The sequence below is a fragment of the Panthera tigris genome, chromosome A2 (assembly GCF_018350195.1).
Source record: "Panthera tigris isolate Pti1 chromosome A2, P.tigris_Pti1_mat1.1, whole genome shotgun sequence".
Taxonomy (NCBI): domain Eukaryota; kingdom Metazoa; phylum Chordata; class Mammalia; order Carnivora; family Felidae; genus Panthera; species Panthera tigris.
This window is the reverse complement of record NC_056661.1, coordinates 154,513,612-154,535,750: the sequence shown is the minus strand read 5'-3', so window position 1 is coordinate 154,535,750 and position 22,139 is coordinate 154,513,612. Positions and strand designations below refer to the sequence as shown.

The following is a 22,139-nucleotide window of genomic DNA, read 5'->3' as shown; positions in this document are numbered from 1 at the left end:
GTTATACAAAAACAGGTGGCAGACCAGTGTGCCGACCTCTGTATTATGTCAACATTTTTTGGTGCATTGTCAATAGGGGCACGATCCAGAACTTTCTGCACTAACGGAAACATTTTGTATCTGTGCTTTCCAGTGTGGTAGCTACCTGCCACTATGGCTAACGGGCACTTGAAATGTGGCTATTGTGACTAAAGAAATGAGTGCTAGAGTTTATTTAATCCAAAGAGCCACGGGTGTAGAGGCCACTGCACTGGACAGTGTATGTCAACAGACTGGATTCTATGTATGTATATATATCTTTTTTTCTCCTGGGGACCTAAGTCCATACATTTAATGTAGTCACAAAAATAATGGAGAGTCGCTCAGGTAAAAGTTCCACAATTTTCTATTCCCACGACAAAAGGGAACAAACAGGTCAACTTTTCGTGTCTACTAAGCAGTGGCCGGAATCCTTGCTCAGAGCCCGTTAAGCGGGCTGTTCACTTGCTGTTTCTTTTCATTGCTATTATTCCTTAAAAGCACACCACACCCTCTTCTTCCCGATTCCTTTCCTCTCTCTCGGTCACTTTTCCCAGATACCAAATGCTCTTCTAATAAAGAGGCACACTCACCGTCAGGTCCAGCTGGCTGTTCCGTGTGGTGATGGACAGTTCGATGGTGGACAGCTGCATTTCTTTCCAGACCTTGGGGCTCAGCTCCTGGGACAGGGCTGCGTGGGTGCATGAGACTCAGGTCAAGTGCTCCCGTTAGTGTTCCACCACTGCCCCACCGAGGGCCAGCTGCCGGCTGCTCCGCTTGGCCTCCTAAGCCTGGCTGCTGACTCTCCACCTGTTTCCTTCCCCAGCTCTTACACACAGGATAAAGAGCCACGTGCCAGTGGCATCTCTGCGCCTGCGACACCCCCACCCAAGCAGCCACAATAACATCAAGCTCGGTGACAGAACGGGGGAGCCGCAGTTGGTCAGCAAAGGCACGGGCTGCTGCCACATCCGGGACGCTGTGCTGACTCGGGTCCTGCTCTGTGGCGCACACACGGCTAATTCAAGGATCCTTGAAAGGCTCCCCCTGCGCGAGAGAAGTCTCTCGCGCTGATCTGGGGCCCGCGCCAGGCAGTCCCGAACGGACCGCGGCACCACCACACGGCTCACCGTCCTGCGGTTGGGCCCAGTAGGACGCGAGCCTTCGCAGGATTCTCCTGTACAAAGAGGGCCGGGGAGGGGTCTCTTCTGCTCCACTGGGAAGTCTCTCTGTGGGTCCCGTGTACGAGATAGAGGCTTGATGAGTCTGAGGCCACTCCTTTTAATGTGAAGAGAGAAGCTTGTCAGGCACACACCGGTCCAAACTCTGGGAGTATCTCTACCTGCACCCGCCTGGACGCTAATTAATAATCTCTCACTGACTGGAATCATCTCTACTTTGGAGCATGGAGTCCGCAAGCTTTCTTTTCCTACCGAAGGCCTGTCTTCTATCTTGAGAACCATGAACTCCGTGACTGCTGCCTCCACGGCTCTCACAGAGCAGAAGGTTCACGTGGACTAACCACCACTGCTTACGCTTCTCCAAAAACAACCATTTGAATGAGCATACAATCATCCCATAATGAGTTTATCTTCGGTTTACAGAAAATGACACAAAAATGACACGCATGAAGTCCCACTGCATCGAATACCTTCTTCACTTCTGGAATCGTACTCCACACAGAGGCCAGAGTGGCTTCGGCCAGCCCCGTGATCCAGCCCAAGGCTTCAAAGTCCATCATTCTCACACTCTAGATTTTTTTGTCTTCTACTTCCTGACACCCCAAGCCCACCTCATCAGTGTCTACAGGAATAATTAAAACAACACCCTAGCCTCTCAGTCCTTGACATCATCTCTAATCCCCGCCCCAAGCCACCCATTTCCATGGCCACATCCTGGTCGTTCCTGTTACCCAGAACTATTCCACCATGGAAGTCTAAAACCTTGATATCCTACTCTCTAACCACACCCCATATTCTTCTTTTGACTGATTCTTTTGTGCTCAATATATCTCTTAGGGTGAACCACTCCTCCCTGTTCTCAGAGTTCCATGCAGTGAATTACAAAGGAGTAACAATTTTGGTTTCTCTCTCTCTCTGAAAGCGGCCATCCTGGGGACTCTGCTTCCTACAGCAGTCTGCCCTGAAGGAGACGTTTTAAGGGGATGAATTCAATTTGGAGTACTCGGAAATCTGATTGTGACCGTATTATCTAAGCTGTGTCCTTTACTCCTGCTGACATTTATAAGGCTGGTATTTTGATCTCCCTCTGCCTGGTTCCTGCATTTGCTTTCATAACCTGGTTCAGACTCAGAAGAGGAAGACAGGGGTGTTCGTTTTAGAGTCCTGAAGATCCTAACCACACCACATTTCTAATCACATTGGGAATTCCTGTCCCTGACCCCATTTCCTTCAGTACCTAATTAACAGTTGATTACTTCAAATCGCTCCTTTCCCATCACTGTTGGCTCTCTTATGTCTTTGGTGTTCCATAGTAGGGGCCCTGAAAAGCCCCTATTCTGGATCAGTCTTATCACTAGGTTTCTGTACTTGTACATCATGGCTCAGTGTTATTAGAAGGGCAAACAACACTCCAGCTAAGAACTGATACAGGGAAAGGGGCACATGAGTGTCACAATTCTTGGTCTCAGGTTCTCAATGCCATTTGATAATCCTTCTCAACCTCCCTGTTTTCATCTTTCTTCAAATCCCCCCTCCCACTACCACCCACCTCGTTTTCAACAGATCACTTTGCTCCCTACGCTTCAGCGAGACTATCGAGACATCAGTGAGAACTGCCTGAACACTCTGTAAACCTGTTTTCACCTGGACCTCTGCTTTATTCCTCTTCTGTCTCAAGGAAAAGGGCTCCCCTTCCTCTGTTCAAGGCCTGTCCATGGGCCCCACACCCTCCTTCCTGCGCGTGCATTTTGCCACCTCACGCTTTGTGTCTTCCCTCACCTGTCCCTAGTCTCCCTTTCTCATTTCAGGGTATAAAGACACGGCTCTCTCTCCAATCAATAAAAACAACACTCCACTGGCCCCATATTTCTCACTAGTTTTTGCCTTTTCTATCTCCTTCCCGTCAAAGTCAGGCTTCCTGAAGGAGTGGCCCAATCCTCTGTGTCCACTTCTTCCCCTCCCATTTATTCCCTAACTTGCTTCAGTGTGGCTCAGCAGCTCCACTCAGGAGGTGACCAGACCTTCAGAGGCCGCTGAGCTCAGGGGACACTTTCCTGCCCTTATTTAGCCTCTGTGCCGCTGCCTCACGAGGCTCTGGCTCCCACTAGTGTGCGTGTGTCCCTTCCCGGGGACTTCCCTCCCCTCGGGCTCCGGCTCCGGAGGCAGCTTTGAGGCTCTTTAAATGCTTACATCGCTTGGGGCCATCCCTGTATCCCTGACCATCTCTCCTGCGCACATCCTCATCCAACCCACAGTCACAATGGCACTCAGACACTTACGATGTCTACACCGGTTTCTTCAGACCAAAGTCACAATTATGTCTCCACTGGCCTGTACCACAGGGAGGTTACACTCCGTATATGCCAAACTGAACATTTCATTTCTCTTTACAAACTTGATCCTACTCTAATATTGGCAATGTTGATGGAAAACTCTAGGCAGCCAACTAGTCCCTGAGACCAGAAATCTGGGGGTCCCATACTCTCCTTCCCACTTGTGAGGGGTCAACCTCAGTATCTCTGTATTCCATCCTCCTTGTCGACACGCACTGTTCTCACCCTATGTGGGTCTCATCCCCTCCCACCTGACTTACTTCCACAATCTTCGATCTGGTGCCCTCGCCTTAACCGCCCACAGCCATCTCTCGTCTACACTGCTGACAGGTAACTTTTCTAAAAGGCATACCTGCTCATGTCTCTCCCCTGCTTAAGACTCAGTAACTCCCCAACACTTTAATGGTGTAAGTTAGATCCCACATTCAGACCTGCCGTGACCGGCCCCTCCCCAACCCCCCAAAACCCCCTTCCTGCCATTCTATTGCACTGGCCACGTGACAGCACAGGGCCATCCCACAGTGGCTCCTCCACTCAGAATTCCCTTGATCTAGTCTTGTACAGATTTCAAACTTTAGTAAAACTGTTCCCTGCCCTGAAAAGACTGCTGTCCCTGAGTCAGATATGAGTGCCCCTCCTCTCCGCTCCCACCTCATCCTTCCATGCTCTCCCAGCACTTGCCAAACCGCGGATTTACTTGTCCTTCACATTCTCCTTCTTGGGGGCAGGACCAAACCGGCCTTATTTGACTTTGTATTCCAAGCATTAGCAGGGCTTGCCACAAAAGATATTAAAAACCGTTCAGTGGGCACCTGGGTGGCTCAGTAGGTTAAGCATCTGCCTTTAGCTCAGGTCGTGATCTTGCAGTTTGTGAGTTCAAGTCCCACATCAGGCTCTGTGCTGACAGCTCAGAGCCTGGAGCCTGCTTTGGATTCTGTGTCTCCCTCTCTGTCCCTTCCCCGCTCTCACTCCCTCTCTCAAAAACAAACTTAAAAAAAAATAACTGTTCACTAAAGAAATGGTGGAAACAGTTCACATTCTCCCTACTCTACAACTTAAATAGGTACTCTATTCTTCCTAAATGCACCTACTACTCCACCACTGAAATTATTCTCTTAAGCAAGAGTAACAATGCATTTTGCGTTTTAGTCTGCTTTCGGTGTAGAAACGCATTGCCCTCCAAGTTCATTTTCATAATCATGTAAATTGGTTACCCCTAGTACTTTAGGGATTTCATGTTTTTACATTTCTTTAACATAGTGGCAATTTATTTAGAAGGTAAAGGGAGCTTTGTTTTCCAAATGTTTTGCAATGGACATACATCATTTTTATAGTTAGAAAAACACCTGATACTCTGAATATTAACATTAGAACCAAGGTTTTCACTACAAACTTCATCTGCCAATTTTCAGATTGACCTGCCAAATTTTGTGTTTAGAGCTTTGATTTGCATAAAAGCTGAACACAATAGATCACCCGCAGATAAGGATGACTTTTCTATTAGCATTTCCATTAATGCACATTGTTCAGCTTTTCTCTATGCCAACATTTTTCAGTGTATAGTCTATAGCAGCAGCACTGCCCGATAGAACATTCTCCAATGTTGGAAATATTCTTTATTTGTACTGTCCAAGACAGTAACTACTACCCATATTTCGCTGGCACTGTCTGAAGCAGACTTTATTATACACAAGTCTGTACAATCATACATTCAGATACAAATCTCCAATTCATTTCCAGATACTAATACAGATACCCTTACAAATCACTGATGAGATATAGGTCATTCTGTTTCAGGTTTGTCTGGCAAGAATGAGTGAATAAATAGGCAAAAAGAAATGGAATATCAACAACAAATTAAGTATGGGTTTGGTAATGGAAGGAATGAGCTGGTAGAGGAGGGGTGACTGCTTAGTGAACAGGAATGCTTTCTGCATTCGTACCTATGTAAATATCCCCCATTTTACAGCATTGGAGCATGTCATATGTATCTGTAGCAAGGGATTTTTCAAAATCCAAATACACACATCACAGACTAACAACACAATAACACAGGGCAAATTTCTACACTGTAAATTGCATTTACCTTAAGAGTACTGAAGAAGTGAGCCGCTTTGGTTTTTAGGGGACCAAGGTACCAGTACCTGAGAAAGATCAAGATAAAAATCTAATTAGAAAATTAAGAGAACTGGGGTACCTGGGTGGCTCAGTTGGTTGAGCATCCAACTTCGGCTCAGGTCATGATCTCACAGTTCGGGCCCCAAGTCGGGCTCTGTGCTGACATCTCAGAGCCTGGAGCCTGCTTCGGGTTCTGTGTCTCCCTCTCTCTCTGCTCCTCCCCTACTCACACTCTGTCTCTCTCTCACAAATAAATAAAGATTTTTTAAAATTTTTTTAAAGAAAATTAAGGGAACTATCAACATGATTGAGACCATTCATGAAGGACACTATATTCGGTTTCTGCCTCTACTGGGAGCACTAGTCATAAGCCCCCTAGTGTGAGCGGTATACTAAGAATTACACTCTACTCTGAGCTCTGGAGGCTTAGGGATTGTGCTTTAGCAGAAAAAAGTCAGGCAGTTAAATTTTTAATCTGCATTTCAATGCCGCGTCGAACAGCGTGTAATTAGTTATACACTGGATATAGATCCTTGCAATTTGTAAGAAATACATAATCAGCAACTCCCTGACTCTCTCAATTCCCAGGTATCACTGTAATGTACACTTTCAACCAAAGAACGTAGTGGAGTCTCCATTCAAAAGTGCAATGAGTGGAGGACAATGAAGCCACAATGAGAGGCAGATGCCAGGTGATCTGGTGTGTGACTCACAAGCTAAGTGACTGTATCCTGTATACCATGTTCTCTCTCTCTCTCTCTCTCACACACACACACACACACACACACACACACACACTCAGAATTAAAATCTGTAAGTCAGCATAACTTCACATTACTCGTGTTATACAGCTTTAAAATGGCAAGTGTTAAATCTAGGAATGAAGAGGGTCTTCATATTGCTAAATACATAAAAGCCTGGTGTAAAGAGAAAGATGACTACTGGAAATTAGAAAAGTGGCATAAAATAGATTCCTCTTCCTCTCCAGCCCCTACCAGCACATCTGAAGTGCTCCCTATTTGATTCTGATCAATATGCATTTATTTAGCACTTACTATGTATATGAAGTAAACAGAAGAAATACAGCGTATAAAATTCCTGCCTTTGAAGGCTTATAATTTGAGAAAACCCAAAAAAGTAGCAGAAAATGATAAATGACCATGTATATATATATTGGTATAAACCCATCGCCGTTTATTGGTAAGGAGAGTCAAGAAGGGATAAGAAATCACCGAGGGCCGAAAATCATCAAAGCAGCCACGCCTATATAACGAATGGCTCCGGAGCAAAGTAAAGGTGTGGGATTTAGAAGGATCGTTTGGATTTAGATACATGGAAGAGGGAAAGGAATCATTCTAGGCGAGAAGAGAAGCAAAGGCACAGGAACCACTGAGAATAACACCCACAGCAAAAACTTAAAAGTAAAGATATGTAACTATGGAATTAGAGTTGATGACAGATTAAGTTGGGCCTTGAATGCCAGAATAAGGAGGTTTGATAGGCTCCAATGAGCCATGTGGAGCCATCCTAATTATTATCCAGGTTAATACTGTGATGCTACTAATGAGGGCCTTGACCATCTGATTTTTTTTAAGCTTACGTAATAATTGACTTCTCTTCCCAGCCAGCCAGAGAGAAAGGCGGTTTATTTCTCACTATCCATAGCTCCACTCATCTCTACCAATAGCAGAACTTGAGATGGCACTTGTAGCCTGATGGCCAGCTAGGAAACCATGGTTTGCAAGCCTACTGCTTCTCCCACAGCACACGGAGCAACTCGAGTCCTACTCAAGGTGTTAGAAACCACCACCCAAAATTATAAAGTCACTGTTCCAAAACCAACCAAAATATAGGCAAGTGTGTGAGATATCCCTATGACCTATGCTAGTGTTCAGTTGTCAATGAACACATTTCAGGAAGCCATTTGTTCTCATCAGACTCAGGGAAAACTAAGCAATTCCTCTCGATGGAGTTGCTGGTATTCGAGATCACAGATAAAACCTAGGGTGATTGGTGCAGTCAAGGTAATCATGGCAATCTTGCAAATAAAAACAACGTGAAACGCTAAACAACTGCAGGGCGTAGTGTAATACAACCCATCTCTGACATTCCACTCTCAGGAACTTCATCGGCAGGATACAAAAGTGAGACAAGTATGAGAAATTTCCGTAAAGAAAGTGTGGTGGGAAAGCCTATGAGGAAAGAGTTTTCTTGATGAAAGCTATGTGTCAGATCGATCATAACTCATTTAAACTGCACTAAACCTGTAAGCCCGATGTTAAGGAAAGTTTAAAAAAAAAAAAAAAAAAAAAAAAAAAAAAAAGGCACGACCCACCAGATATGGACCAAACCTCATACAGTGTCTCCTTAGTCCCACCTCAGGAAGCCTTTGCCTGCACCACCCTCCACTTCTAACAGAACACGGCACACCCTCTCTCCAAGCCAATAGTTTCATTTAGCACAATGAACTTTGCAAAAATAAGTCCATTTCTGTGGAAGCCAGCGACAGCTTCTCATCCCTGACTCCACGGGTCTGTTTCTTCCAGCTCCAAACACCACCAGGCGTCCACCTTTCTTCCCTCTCAGATAGGCAGCCTGCGGTCTCTCAATCTGCTAGGCTTGAGTTATACAGTGGAAAGATTTACAAGAATATACAAGAAATACATAGTCAGCATCTGCCTGACTCTCTCAATTTCCAAGTATCACTGTCGTGTAGCTAGGCTTTCAAAAAGAACACATCTCAAGAAGTTGCTCTGGCCGAGGTCAGAGAGGTTTCTGCCTGGGTTCTCTTCTAGGATTTTGATGGTTTCCTGTCTCACATTTAGGTCTTCCGTCCATTTTGCATTTATTTTTGTGCATGGTGTTCAGAAAGTGGTCCGGTTTTCCCAACACCATTTGTTGAAGAGACTATTTTGCCTCAGATACTCTTTCTTGCTTTGTCGAAGATTAGTTGGCCATACAGATGTAGGTCCATTTCTGGGTCTTCTATTCTGTTCCATTGATCTATGTACCCATTTTTGTGCCAGTACCATATTGTCTTGATGACTACAGCTTTGTGATATAGCTTCAAATCCAGAATTACGATGCCTCCAGTTTTGTTTTTTTCAGGATTGCTTTGGCTATCCTTTTGTGGTTCCATACAAACCTTACATTTGTTCTGGCTCTACACAAAAATGCTGGTGGTATTTTGACAGGGGCTGCATTACATGTGTAGATTGCTTTGCATAGTATAGATATTTTAACCATGTTTGTTCTTCCAATCCATGAGCACGGAAAGCTTTCCCATTTCTTTGTGTCCTCTTCAATGTCTTTCATCAGTGTTCTATAGTTTTCAGAGTACAGAACTTTTACCTCTTTAGTTAGGTTTATTCCTAGGTATCTTACTGTTTTTGCTGCCATTGCAAATGGGATCAATTCCTTGATTTTTCTCCTGCTTTGTTATTGGTGTATAGAAATGCAACAGATTTCCGCACATCGATTTTGTATCCTGAGACTTTGGTGAACTCATGTACTAGTTCTAGCAATTTTTTGCTAGTCTTTCAGGTTTTCTACATAGACTATCATGTCATCTGCAGATAGTGAAAGTCTGACTTCTTCCTTGCTGATTTGGATGCCTTTCATCTCTTTTTGTTGTCTGATTGCTGAGGCTAAGACTTCCAGTACTATGTTAAATAGTCATGGTGAAAGTGGACATCCTTGTCCTGTTCCTGACTGTAGGGAAAAGGCTCTTAGTTCTTCCCCATTGAGGATGACATTAGCTGTGGGTCTTTCGTATATGGCCTTTATGATGTTGAGGTATGTTCCGTCTATCCCTACTTTGTTGAGGCTTTTCATTAGGAATGGATGCTGTATTTTCTCAAATGCTTTTTCTGCATCTATCAACAGGATCGTATGGTTCTTATCCTTTCTTTTATTAATGTGGTGTATCATGTTGATTGATTTGCCAATATTGAACCAGCCCTGCAGCCCAGGAATAAATTCCACTTGGTCATGGTGGATAATTCTTTTAATGTGCTATTGAATTCAATGTGCTAATATATTATTGAGAATATCTGTATCCATGTTAGGGATATTGGCCTACAATTCTCCTTTTTAGGGGTCTTTGTCTGATTTTGGAACCAAGGTAATGCTGGCTTCTGGCTTCATAGAGTGAGTTTGGAAGTGTTCCTTCCATTTCTATTTTTTGGAACGGTTTGAGAGGAATAGGTATTAACTCTTCTTTAAAGAAGTCTGGTAGAATTTCCCTGGGAAGCCATCTGGCCCAGGACTCTTGTTTGTTGGAAGATTTTTGATTACTGATTCAATTTATTTGCTGGTTATGGGTCTGTTCAAATTGTCTATTTCTTCCTGTTTCAGTTTGGGGAGGTTGTGAGCTTCTAGGAATTTGCCCATTTCTTCCAGATTGCCCAATTTGTTGGCACGTAATGTTTCATTGCATTCTCTCATAATTGTATTTCTGTGGTGTTGGTTGTGATCTCTCCTCTTTCATTTGTGATTTTATCTATTTGAATCCTCTCTCTTTTCTTTTTGATAAACTAATCAATTTTGTTTACTCTTTCAAAGAACCAACTCTTAGTTTCATTGATCTCTTCTACTGTTTTTTGTTATTGTTGTTGTTTCTATATTATTTATTTCTGCTCTAATCTTTATAATTTCCCTTCTTCTGTTGGCTTTAGGCTTTATTTGCTGCTCCTTTTCTAGTCCTTTAGGTGTAAGGTTCTTCTTACTAGACACAAGGCTGAAGGCAAGGGAAAGAAAAGCAAACAGGTCTATTGGGACTTCATCAAGATAAAAAGCTTCTGCACAGTGAAGGACAGAATCAAGAAAACTAAAAGGAAACTGATGGAACGGGCTAAGATAATTGCAAATGACATATCAGATAAAGGGTTAGTATCCAAAATCTATACAGAACTTATCAAACTTAACACCCAAAAAAACAAATATGGGCAGAAGACATGAATAGACACTTTTCAAAGACGACATCCAGATGGCTAAAAGACACATGAAAAGATGCTCAACATCACTCATCATCAGGGAAATACAAATCAAAACCACAATGAGATACCACCTCACACCTGTCAGAATGGCTCAAATTAACAACCCAAGAAACAACAGGTGTTGGTGAGGATGTGGAGAAAGGGGATCCCTCTTGCACTGTTGTGGGAATGCAAACTGGTGCAGCCACACTGGAAAACAGTATGGAGGTTCCTCAAGAAACTAAAAATAGAACTAAAAATAGAACTAAAAATAGAACTAAAAATAGAACTATTCCTACGATGCAGCAATTGCACTATTATTTACCCAAAGGATACAAAAATGCTGATTCAAAGGGGCACAGGCACCCCAATGTTTATAGCGGCATTATCAACAATAGCCAAACTACGGAAAGAGTCCAAATGTCCATTGACTGATGAATGGATAAAGAAGATGTGGTATAGGGGACACTGGGTGGCTCAGTCAGTTGAGCGTCCGACTTCAGCTCAGGTCATGATCTCCCAGTTTGTGAGTTTGGGCCCCGCATCGGGCTCTGTGCTGACAGCTCGGAGCCTGGAGCCTGCTTCAGATTCTGTGTCTCCCTCTCTCTCTGCCCCTCCCCTACTGGCACTCTGTCTCTCTCTGCCTTCAAAAAATAAAGTAATAAAAAAAAAAAAAAAAAAAAAAGATGTGATATATATACACAATTGAATGTTACCTAGCAATCAAAAAGAATGAAATCTGGCCATTTGCAATGACATGGATGGAGCTAGAGTGTATTAAGCTAAGCAAAATAAGTCAATCTGAGAAAGACACATACCGCATGATTTCACTCATATATGGAATTTAAGAAACAGAACAGATGAACATATGGGAAGGGGGTGCCGAAAGAGAATAGAGGAAGGCAAACCTTAAGAGCCTCTTAAATACAGAGAACGGAGGGTTGATGGAGGGAGGTGGGTGGGGGATGGGCTAGATGGGTGATGGATACCAAGGAGGGCACTTGTTGGGATGAGCACTGGGTGTTGCATGTAAGTGATGAATCACTGAATTCTACTGCTGAAACCAATACTGCACTGCATTTTAACTAACAACAATTAAAATTTTTTTTAAAAGGGGGAAAAAAAAACCCAAAACCCCTCTCAGGCAGTCTTGAGACCAGGGCGGTAAAAGCTCCATAAGGCTGGGGCTCCAGCACTGTCTTTCACTTGGTGCCCAGCTGAGCAGGCTGCAGGATGATAGGCAACTTCTGTGTAGCATGAGCCTAACCTGCCCTCAAATATGACCTCCAGGGACAGAGATGCATCTCCTCCACTCCAATACCAAGCTGGGGGCGGGGAACCGAACCTTCCCTAACTGCTCTGTGTGGAAGATACAAACCTCTACCTGTATTAGTCACACATAATTCAACCGGCAGGCCCACCAGATTTCTTCCTAGAAGATCACTGTAGATAAAAATGTCAAGGATAGGAGCAAAACAAGATTTTTAAAAAATCATCCCATGGCAGTATAGTAATCCTTTACTTGCTAACTTTGACGCCAGCGTCTCTGAAGGATCCCCATCGAAGGCCGGTCACTGCAAACACGGGCTTTTCCTTTTCACCCTGGAAGTTAAATACATTCATTTTAAATTAATGATTACAGTTAACCTGGAACTCTCTATAGTTAAGTCAGCAAATGCTCACAGCCTAGTTTTCCTCAAACCAAATTCTAAAAAGGGTGTTCAAGGGGCGACTGGGTGGCTCAGTCGGTTAAGCGTCCGACTTCAGCTCAGGTCACGATCTCGTGGTCTGTGAGTTCGAGCCCCGCGTCGGGCTCTGTGCTGACTGCTCAGAGCCTGGAGCCTGTTTCAGATTCTGAGCCTCCCTCTCTCTCTGCCCCTCCCCCGTTCATGCTCTGTCTCTGTCTCAAAAATAAATAAACGTTAAAAATAAATAAATAAATAAATAAAAATAAAAAGGGTGTTCAAAATCTCAGAAATTAACTGAGTACTCAGTAAAAGGACCTGAATAAACCATCCTGTAAAATGAAATTAATTTTTATATATTAGGCCTCATGAATCTGCTGGCAAGGGAACATATTATCATACTTCAGACTGTAAAAGAAGTACCTAACTATGCTGGCTTTTTGACCAATCAGAAGTCGGGTCAGCCAGTAGTACTTCTCTCTCAGACTGGCCCAAGGCAAAGATCATTTCAGCCTGCATTCTCTTTAGAGGTCCATGTGTTCTCAAGTAAGATCAGAATCCTGGTACTCTAGAAAGTTTCACCTGAGCATCTAACAATACAGCCAGATATCTGTCACAACAAGTCAGAATAAAAAGTGATTCGGACTGGGGCACCTGGGTGGCTCAGTCGGTTAAGTGTCCCACCTTCAGCTCAGGTCATGATCTCACAGTTCGCGTGGGTTCGAGCCCCACGTTGGGCTCTGTGCGGACAGCTCAGAGCCTGGGGCCTGCTTTGGATTCTGTGTCTCCCCCTGTCTCTGTCCCTCCCCCACTCATGCTCTGTCTCCGTCTCTCAAAAACAAATTAAGAAAAAAGAAAGTGATTCAGATTTAGCCCAATGCTTTATGGCAAAATACTGCAATTACCATCAGTGAGTTACTAATTAATCTGCCAGTTAAGCATTATAGAGAAAACATACACAATAGAGTCATTGTCTTTAAGAGTTTATACTTTATAATGGACCTTCCTTAGAATATAAAAATATATAAATATATAGATATAGATATAGATAGATCAGGATCTATCTATATCTATATAATATATACAAGATCCAGATCCTAAAAGGGACTTTTCCCACAGCTCAGAATTAGAGCTAAAGCCCAAGAGTGTGCCCACATTCTAAACAGAGCAGCCACACGCTAGACATAACTCCACAGAACTTGCTAAATGGGGGCAGAGCCAGCTCGATTTCCACCAGGCCATCAGTACAAGCAAAGATTAGGAGCTGGAGGAGAATCCTGGACACCATAAATTGCTGGTCTAGGTCAAGTATATCAAGTGTTCTCCTCGGGGAGGGCATGCTTCCCCCTCAATCCCACGATACCGAAACCCAGTGAGGGATTTCCAGGAAAATCACACACTCATAGGGGCAGCTTGTAAATAAAGATACTGGCCTCCCATTCTTTGCTTGTGTGTCTGTTCCAGCAGATTTGCTTTTCCGCCCTCTGCACCAGTTAAGCAAGGAAAAGGGAACTAGACAGAGATGATGGAGCACAGAGGTCATGGTGCGGCACCTTGGCCCCTGGCACAGGAGGGGTATGTTAGTCCCCTAGGTGCCAAGTGGGTATTGTGGAAAACAGAAGGACTTTGAGCCATCCTGATGATGGAAAATTCATCTTTTTTTTTTTGCCCCATGGAATTATCATTGACAATATGATATATTAGGGAGTAGTAATAAAAATACCTGCTCTCCATTGAGGAGGGCACTTGCTGGGATGAGCACTAGGTGTTGACTGTAAGCAATGAATCATGGGAACATAACCCAAAACCAAGAGCGCACTGTATACACTGTATGTTAGCCAACCTGACAATAAATTATATTAAAAAAAAAAAAAAAACCTGCCCTCAAAGAGCTCAAGGTACAACGAGGGTAGACAGACACAGACAACAACAATCCAATGCGGGAGGTTCCCACCACCAAGAAATGCATCGAGTGCTATGAAAGCACAGCAGGTGCGACTGGATGTGGTGTGTGAGGGGATCAAAGGACACACATGGTCAGGGAAACACAACATAAATTTTAAAACAAAACAAATTTTAAAGAATAAGGTGTCTAGATTGAGGGAGGTTAGAGAGAAGCACGGAGAGAAAGAAAAGGGAGAAGAAAGGTCTAACCTGAGGAAGAGAAGCAACACTGTGTGAGTCTGCAGTGGACTATTTCCCTCAACTGTTCCATAAGGGGTTTGTAAGCGTCACAACTAATAATAATGATAACTGTACAAGATTCCATGATGAAAGGAGTTGAGAAATACCAAAATTCGTTGGTTTGAAACAAGTTATGTTCACTACAATTCTTCTTGGGGTCTTTAACATGTTAATGTATATTATAAACTTCCAGAAGCAGAAATACGAATAGTTTTCCTGAATTGTTAACTGTGCAACCCTTCCTGGGAGGCACTTTGTGTAACTAATACTCCTGGGGAAAGGCTGATCAAAAGCACATAGTCTAACACGATGTCCTGGTTTTAGTATTGAAGACTTCCCAACTGGTGCTCTAAAAATGTTTTCTCTGTCTTCATTGAGGAGGATTTTAGGAATATTCTGGGAAGATTAACTAAAAAGCCTTGTAACTTCAAGGTGCTACTGATTTGGGGTGCTATGTCCTAGCAAGGGGTAGGAATGACTCTGGACACTAGGAAATGAGTGTGGAAAGATCTAGAGAAGCCCAGCTAACAGCCAGATGGTCACAGGGCCCTCAGGATTCAGGAGAGGACAGAGGGTCGGTAATGAAGGGACTAGTCCTTGTTGGGGTACACAAGAAAAATAAGGGTAGGTGGACAGAGGAGAAGCCAACAGACAAACTACCACTGGAATGTTAACCCGATGGAGGTCTGGGTAATTGAGGATCAGATGGAAGGGTCAGTAAACAAAAACAGATAAAAACAGGCACACAACCAGGTCTTAACAGCAAAGGACATATGTTGTCCCAAGTCATAGACCCTCTGCAAAGGGAAAAGGGCCTACTGGTTTGCTAAAGAAAAATAACTCAGAAAGCTGGCTGGAATAAAAGCTTAAGGAACAGTGAAAAGAAAACAATTCTGGTCAACTAGATAGGTACCTAATCTAGGAATTTTAGGAACTCTAGATGAGAAAGAAAATAGGAACTCTGAAGTTCTGAAGCAGCCCTAAGCGTCATCTTGAGAGAATGATCAGTCAGGGTTAAAAAAAAAAAAAAAAGGAACCAGGAATGATAGGGGAAAGGGGCAGATTCTAACTTCAACCAGCAACCCTATCCTCCTCTTTGGGTTCTGGGTTGGCAGATTCTATGAGCCAACTGAAGTAGAAAAAAGAAAGAACTAGAAAGACTTCTGTAAGTCTTTAAAGCCTTTGAAGTTAAGTACCAGGCTTTGTAGATGTCTATATGGGAAAATGCCATTTGGAAATCACAGGATCGTGCCAAGAGTGATACCACCTAGACAAAGCAGTCAAGTTGAAAAGCAATGGACTATAAAACAGAAAATCTAGACTCTACTTCTGTCTTCAACGTGACTAGACAGATGACCAGCTGACTTTTTGTTTTCACTCTGTCAAACGAAGATAATAATACACATCTTGTCTTCTTAAGCTGGAGGTCCAAATGAGATGTAAGCATTCCGTAGACACTATAAAAAGCTAAATATAAAGCATTATTATAGCTTCCAAGGACTATTTTTGGGAACTCTTCAGTTATACAGGTTTAATTGGGTTTGGGTTTGGTTTTTTTAAAGAAGAGGAATCCAGTATCAGGCTTTACCTATCATGCTGCCCCCATATTCTGAAAGCAATTTCTAGGAATAAGGAAGAAAGAGAAGACAAATTCAGCTCTAGCTGAGTGCCTCAGAAGCCACAGAGGAGGCTGCTGTACTATGTTTTCTAGGAATTAATTTTCAAAGTTTTCTGCTTCCTGGGCTGTGTCATCAATACATGGAGCCTGTGGCAAATTTGATGCTGGTTTCATCAATTCACAAAATCAGTACATTTGGGAGAAAAGAAAAAAATCAGAGAGAAGACGTTTAAATACAAGCACAGTCAACAATTTCCAATTAAATCCTGATTACTCTGGAATGTATTACTCCTCACACATTTATAAGCAGCAGTGAATTACCTAGTTATTATAAGATACAGCCTGACTCACCTCCTTCGGTAATAACAACATTTTAAGATAATATCTTCATAGATGCCAATCTGTGGTGCGTTCCTAAGCTAGACTTTCACCCAGCTCTTGCATTTTGTTGAGAATGATTTAGATTTATTATTGCTAAAGAATAAAATACAACTTAAGTCACTTTTATCACGATCAATGACATCATGGTGGGGAGTCCAGACATCAGTGCAGAAGAACAAAGGAAAAGGAAAGGAAAACAGGCTGCAAGTACATGGGTTCACCAGTCATAAATATGCATATGGCCAATGCTATATAATTAACACCAATATTTTAGGACTCAAGTTTGGAATTGTGACATAGTATGGAACATTCTTTCAGAGATATCAGGAAACTTGAATGAATATAAAATGTTCAGAGCCTCTGAAGGACAATCGGAATGTAGCCAGTGCATTTTAAGACCAAATCTCAGTAAAGGACACAGGGCTCACTGTTCATACAATTGTTTGGCTTTATGGCTTAGCCTTCTCGGGAATCTGTCCTTTTGTTGTGGGGAAAGAGGAGAGAAGATCTATGAAGAAGGAATGGTTACTTAACTACTGCCCAGAGAGAATATCCTTTGTTCCAGGAATTAAATTCTTTTCTTTTTAAATGTTTATTTTTCAGACAGTGCAAGTGTTGGAGAGGGGCAGAGAGAGAGAGAGGGCGACAGAAGATCTGAAGTGGGCTCTACACGGACAGCACAGAGCCCAACGTGGGGCTCGAACCCACTAATTGTGAGATCATGACCTGTGCCTAAGTCAGATGCTTAGCTGACCGAACCACCCAGGTGCCTGGGAATTAAATTCTTCTTAAAGAGAGGATTCTAGGGGCGCCTGGGTGGCTCAGTCGGTTAAGCGGCCGACTTCGGCTCAGGTCATGATCTCGCGGTCTGTGAGTTCGAGCCCCGCATCGGGCTCTGTGCTGACAGCTCAGAGCCTGGAGCCTGTTTCAATTCTGTGTCTCCCTCTCTCTGACCCTCCCCCGTTCATGCTCTGTCTCTCTCTGTGTCAAAAATAAATAAACGTTAAAAAAAAAAATTAAAAAAAAAAAAAAAAAAAGAGGATTCCAAACAGGAATCAGGAACGGCTACTGGGTCTTCTTCCCTCCAAAATTTTTCTTTCGGAAAAATGTCAAACCAAGAAATCCTTTAATGTACAATGAACACCATTTACATCTTTCACCTACATTCACCAGGCAAAACATTGTCCCCTATTAGCTTTATCTGTCTACGTGTTTTGTAGTTTTGTTAAATCATTTTCAAATACGCTGAAGACTTCATGACCCTCACCCCTCAAATTTCAGCACATCTCCTAAGAACAAGGACAGACATAAACATAATGCTGTCACCCTCAAGAAATCTAAATTGACATAGAATATCTAATATACAGTCCCTATTAAATAGGTCTGATTGTTCCAGTAGTACCTTTTATGGTCTTGTTTTTCATTCTTCTAATCCAGGATTTTGTGCCAGATTTAATTCTATTACTTTGGCTTCTGTAATCCTGAATAGACCATCTTCTTTTGGATTTCATGACACTGAAATTTTTGAAGAGGCCAGACCAACTGTTGTTTTTAGAAGGTCCCACAATTTGACGGACTTTTTTCTCATTATTATTTTCAGTTAGATTCAGATAATTTAACATTTTGAGCAAGAAACTATATACGTGATGATTTATCCTTCTTGATAGATCACAACAGAAGGCAGATAATGCCCATCTGTCCCATAACTGATGATGCTAAGTTTGATCACTAGGTGGTATATGCTAGATCTCTCTACTGTAAAGGTACACTTTTCCCTCTGTAATCATTAAGTAGGCTGTGATGCTTTAAGACTGTGTTGATGTATGTTCCCCAACAACCCTTTTATCCAGCGGTTTGAGCATCCACTAATGATCTCTACTTGAATCAATTATTTCATTAGTGATTGCAAAATAATAACTATCATGTCTTCTACGTTTACAAGCTGGAAATTCTCTAATATTAAACTGTAGGCTTATAGATTCTTCATTTTTACTTATTGCATTATAATCCATCAGCATTATTATTCTTTTTGATGTTCAAACTATCCCAAAACTGGCCAGGAGGATACCATCAGACTAGCCTCCTATGTATTTTCCTGTTGTCTCCATCAGTTTCTGAGTAACTCTTTGCTTTGTTCTTGCCTTGCCTCTGGAAGCCATCTTTTCACAGAGCCCTGGTCATGTTTATTATGGAACACTATTTAGAGACCAAAATCTGAAGGCCAGGTACATTCTTTGTTGTTTAGTGTCACTGCTTCTAAGCCCTTTGAGTGTGCAAAGCCAGCAGAAGTTTTTTTTTTTTTAAACAATTTACAAGTTCATCTACAAATCAATAAAATGTTAGACAACCCAACAGAAAAATGGGAAGTCCTGCTCCCACCGAACATTAGGGTGGAACATTGTTTCCACCCTAAAAAAAAAAGCCAGATAATTTACAAACTATCATTTTTTCTTGAGCTCATCAGAGAGAGAGCAGAGGCTGCAAGACATCGAAGTAACCTGAATTCCAAAGGACGGATGTGACATGAGAAAGATTTCACCTTTAGCAAAGCCTAAGGGATGGCCACCATGCAAACAGGTTCAGATGAAACCAGTCACTGTCCTCAATGCTTTGTATAATTAGCTCTTCTAATATTCCAAACCACCACATGAGATAGAGAAATTATATGGTCCAAAGGTAATCAGTGGAGGAAGTACAAAGAGAAACAACTATACTGAGAGGAGATATAGAGGAATTCTTACAGGGTACGGAGAGGTCAAGAGAGAAAGTCTGATACCGGTAAGTCAAAGGCAATGTTATACACTGAACACTAATGATCAAGTGTACACGTAAAAAAGGTTATGATGGTAACTTTTCTTTTGTGGGTTTTTTACCACAATTTTAAAAAGGAGTATCATGAGCATGTTAACTAGTGATAACAACTAGAATAAACAGGTAGTTATTTTTCTGTGGGAGTTATGCCTGGGACGGAAACAATATTGTTTTCATTGTAACCTCATTTGAACTGCTACAGCTCATTTCTTTAAAATGTATGTGTGCACTACTTTGTTAATTTTTCAAACTCTGGGAAAAACAGACTTTACCTTGATCTGCAAGACATCGAGTGGAATGGTCTCTCCTTTCACAATGGCAAGTGTAGCATCTGTAATATGTCTAAAAGACAAAGGGAGGAAACGATCACGTGCGGAAAACAAGCAGCACTTCCCCCATCACACACACACACACACACACACACACACACACACACTCACTCACTCACTCACTCACTCTCTCCTGTCCAGAGTACTAACAGGTTCAGGGAAAAGAAATTCCTTCAAAATACTCCAAGATAGCAGAACAAGTGAATATAAAAGAATTACTGATACAAACATAGTGAAAGGCTCTGATACAGACTCAAAAGAGAAGGCTTTGGCCAAGAGAAGTTTATACAAAGTGCCAGTCATTTGTTTATTTCACATTTGACTCTCTACTATGTGTCTGACTCCTATCACTGGAAAATATGATAGTTAATATTAACAGCATCTTTCACTCATTCTAAGAAACTCAAGCACTTGAAAAAACATTATTTCTTTTTACTCTATTAACCCAAAGGGTAACTAAAGGACAGGTTTGAGTTATCTAAGCAAAATATAATCCAGAACCCAAGACCTATTCCTCTGACTTTCCAGGATTACAAGGATGTAATTTTAATTGCTGATTCTTTTGTTCAAGGACACGAGACTGTCCCTATCTACATTCTGACTGTCAGTTGAAAAGTGTACAGGTAAAAAAAAAAAGCTTGTACTATCAGCAACCGTTCAGGGCATGTGAAACTATGCCAGGCTTGAAAGTAGTTCTAGGTTCATACTCTAATTAGATCCCAGGTCAGACACACATTAGGATACAAAAGATAGTCAGCAAAAGAAATATTAAATCAACAAGTGGCCAGACAATAAGATATTTTCTCTTGCAGCAGAAAGAACAAGCAAACCCACATTGAATACTTTCCTAGGCCGGCCTGTCCACCCCTCCTGTCACTTACCCGCTGTCCCTCTGCATGGCTCACTAGTCTCACCCTTCAGATCTTGGCTGATATGTCACCACTTCCCCTAAGCAGCCTCTAGGCCCTTCCCTATAATTCTCTATCACTGAACTGTGTTCATTTTCCTTCACAGCAGATCACAATTTATAATACATATTTTTTATTTACATCTTTATCATCTGCCTCCACCTGGAGACTAAAAGTTCCACAAGGTTGGTGATAATTTACATCCCTTATTGACCAATATAAAACCTAACACCTAGCCTAGTGCATGGTGCATACTAGGCAATCAATATTAGATGGATGATTTTATTCTATAAAATTCCAAGCATATAAAAAAAGTACAGAGAATAGTATCATGATTCCTGTGTATTCCTCATCCAGCCTCAACAATTATCAATGCACAGCCGATCTTATTTCCTTATACACCTCCCACCCACTTCTCCCCATCTGTATCAGAGCAAATCCCAGATATCTTAACACTTTATCCATAGATATTTCTTTACATATCTCTAAAAGATAAAAAGGTTCTTTAAAAAAAACATAAATTGCCATTATTTCTAAAACACTTAAATAATTCCTTTATACCAACAACATTTAGTCAATGTCAAAATTTCCCCAATTAACTCATATTCTTTTCAGCTTCTTTGTTCAAATCTGGACCTAATAGATAAGATCTATACATTGCAATTGGCTTATATGTCAAGTCTTTTCAAATCTACGGAGTCTCTCTCCTTTTCCCTACTCATTAAAGAAATGGGTTGTCTTACTGTGTTGCTGAGGATCTGGATTTTACTGATTGCATTCCCATGATATTAACACGTGTCCCAATTCCCTGCATTTCCTAAAAATCTGATTGAGCATGGAGTTTTTGGCAAAAATACTCCAGAGGTAGTGGTGTGTACCTGTATCAGTAAGTACATGAAATCTGTTTGCCTCTTTTTTGTGTGATAGTAGCAACCATTGACAATCAATGGCTAGATTTACTAGTTAACAGAGAGTTGCAAAATGGTGACCTTTTAATTCTGTTATTCCTTCTTATTTATTATCTGGTCCACAAAGAGAAACTTTCCCTCATCCAAAATTTGGTACCATAAAATTGAGGTCATGTGAGAAAAATCGATAAACGCTTTTTTTGTTAACTTCACCAATTTTCAAAGTAAGTTGATATCCTTAGTATCCTCTAAAAAGGACCAGTAACTTTTTCATTTTTATTTCCTTGTATCATTATGAATGCATAGCTTTAAATATATTTGATATGTTTCAATACATTACAGTTATTAGCCTGATACTCAAATTGTCCCAAATGAATGAACTGCAAGGGTGGGGTACAAGGGTCAATAGATAATCACAAAGAACAATGAGAAAGAGGAGCCAAGGAAGGTCCAGGTCAATGTCAACCAAACTGAGAAGCGACTAACACTTCCACCCAAGCACTTATTCACACAAGTAGAATTATCTAAGCTTAAAAGAATTAGTTTAATATTTTAACTTCTTTTTTGAAGTTAGATTTATTGAGATATAATTTATACACAGCAAATTTCATGCTTTTAGTTATACTGTTCTACAAATTTTGACAAATGCCTTCAGTCATGTAATCATCACCATGACCAAGATACAGAAC

General features: G+C 41.7%; 1 protein-coding gene across 5 annotated transcripts in view; it reads right to left on the bottom strand.

Annotated features, from left to right (window-relative positions):
* The window catches only part of AGK (acylglycerol kinase), an 80,432-nt gene that overhangs the window by 9,331 nt on the left and 48,962 nt on the right, over window positions 1-22,139 (bottom strand). For all 5 annotated transcript variants that reach the window (XR_006213361.1, XM_042973845.1, XM_042973874.1 and 2 more), the window contains exons 9-13: window positions 19,578-19,647; window positions 12,149-12,228; window positions 5,619-5,676; window positions 1,149-1,296; window positions 612-709 (exon numbers count right to left, since the gene is read on the bottom strand). Coding sequence is in view for 4 of the 5 variants with exons in the window: in XM_042973845.1 (XP_042829779.1) it covers window positions 612-709; window positions 1,149-1,296; window positions 5,619-5,676; window positions 12,149-12,228; window positions 19,578-19,647 (454 nt within the window). In the remaining variant the exon portion in view is untranslated. The remainder of the gene's footprint in view (window positions 1-611; window positions 710-1,148; window positions 1,297-5,618; window positions 5,677-12,148; window positions 12,229-19,577; window positions 19,648-22,139) is intronic.